Genomic DNA, 1,969 nt, shown 5'->3' on the forward strand with positions numbered 1-1,969 from the left:
CTTGTGGCTGCTGCCTGCGGCCTTGCCGTGCTCAGGCCACCACCCAACCCACCCCTTGTCTCTACGCCAGCATCTCAGCATCACAGCACCGGCAGCAGCAACAGCAACAGCATCAACAGCGGCCTCCCCCTTCCCATATCTCAATTAGGGGCAACTGTCTCGTTGCCTTCCTCCCCTAGGCACCTCATCTACCGCAGTCAACTGCGTGTTGGGCCGCAGTTGAAAGTCAGGTTTTGCGCGGCAGCTGTTTAGGTGAGGAGCGGAGCCCTTGTCCCTTTTCTCCCTTTTCTCCGGGTCGAGGGCTGGCCTCTCTTGTTGCATCAGACAGTTTTTTTGTTGGCGCGGGGTGAAGCCTTTTGGGGGTGTCTGCTGCCCCTCGGTCTTCAGTATCTGGTTTACCTTGGCTTCCTCAAGGCGTGCCTGCGTTGGGTGCGTCAGCGNTGCCCCTCGGTCTTCAGTATCTGGTTTACCTTGGCTTCCTCAAGGCGTGCCTGCGTTGGGTGCGTCAGCGTTGCATAAGTTACTGCAGATAAGGGGCAGTTCACGTGTCTGCTTCAGCTTCGACACGACAGCCTCCAATGAAAGAAGAGGGAGGCCACACAGCTGCCTCCCCGTCTGCAGCTGCCTCCAGCAGCCCCACTGCGAGTCAAGAGAATGACCAGGCCCAGGCCAACGCGGCAGCCGCTCCTCTTGGCGCCACATCCACAAAGCCCCATAATGGCGTACATGCACGACAATACGCAGCGGGCTGCGGCAGGCGCAGGGGAGGGGGGAGCGGGGTTAGGGGCCCGGTCTTCAAGGGCCGCAGCAAGCACAAGTCAGCCCAAGGCATGGGCAACGGAGCCTCTGGCAATGCTGCCTGCAGCAAATTCATATCGCCAGAGGCCGTCCTCAGTGCTGCTCAGCTGGTGAAAGACTCTCTTCCCCAGCTTTCGCCTGAGCTCCTCTCAAGTTTGAAGGCGAGGGGCCTAGAACCGTGTACACTTAAGGAGGTCCTGGANTTTCGCCTGAGCTCCTCTCAAGTTTGAAGGCGAGGGGCCTAGAACCGTGTACACTTAAGGAGGTCCTGGAGGAAAGGGGCATCGGTTGGGCAGCTACGCAGGTTCGCAGCCGTACACACTGCTGCTCAACTCCATCTCCATTCTATCCCTTTCCCTTAGCTGTCGGTGCATTGGACGTCCTGAGGGTGGCGATTCCCTCTTGTGGTTTACTGAATTGTAAGGACTTGTTTATGGAGTGTGTTCAGGTGCGGGACGAACGGGCGGAGTCGGAACATGCACGGTTGCTGGAGGCTTTTCAGCGGCAGTGCGAAGGATGGGGAAACAACAGAGAAGGTTGGGTGCACAGCAAGTGGCACAGTGTTATTGTCTGCCCTGATTTTAAACGTGGGGGCCTCCAGGTGCGGCTCCGATGCACAATTCTTGGGATTTGGCCCCTGAACGTATTCACGTACCGAGCTGCCTGTCTGTCTGCATACAGTGCTAGACGATTGCCGCTCTCTGTAGACTCGTCATGTGTCTTTAGTTGGAGTGTCCATTCAGAAGCCACGCAGGCTTTCGATGGGTCTTGCTGTGGCGGTGTATCTTGCTCATTTGTTTCTGCTCGTGCGTGCACTTGTCTTGGCAGTGCATATGGTATTGATTCCTGCTGTGATTGTTGCAGTGCGGTGTTTCCTGCTTTCAGGTGTCTCGATCTTCAATGCGGGAGATGTGGAATAGCATCATGTCGGTAGTGCATGGATTTGTGGACCCTGACCTAGTGGTCTGCAGGGTCACCGACCCCACGCACCCAGTGCGCTTTGCAACGCCTCCGGGGGAGAGCTGCTACACCGTCGTGTATGCAGGGAAGGAGCCGATACGGGCCTCCAAGGAAAGAAGAATACTGGGGGAATACACCGGACATGTTCGCGCAGGAAGCACCAACAAGCAAAGGTACTTGACAGATACGCTTCCCAGACGTCTGAACTTTT

The 1,969-nt window shown here is 56.9% G+C and overlaps 1 protein-coding gene across 1 annotated transcript; it reads left to right on the top strand.

The window, feature by feature from the left end:
- Positions 1-578: 578 nt before the first annotated feature.
- EMH_0091520 (uncharacterized protein) lies at positions 579-1,718 on the top strand (the record flags this gene model as incomplete). The annotated part of the gene is made up of 3 exons (XM_038023031.1): positions 579-992; positions 1,247-1,385; positions 1,684-1,718. 3 exons carry the CDS (start codon positions 579-581, stop codon positions 1,716-1,718), a joined length of 588 nt encoding a protein of 195 aa, XP_037878885.1.
- Positions 1,719-1,969: the final 251 nt, after the last annotated feature.

This window comes from Eimeria mitis, genomic scaffold (genome assembly GCF_000499745.2).
Source record: "Eimeria mitis Houghton genomic scaffold, Emh_scaff7434, whole genome shotgun sequence".
Lineage (NCBI taxonomy): Eukaryota > Apicomplexa > Conoidasida > Eucoccidiorida > Eimeriidae > Eimeria > Eimeria mitis.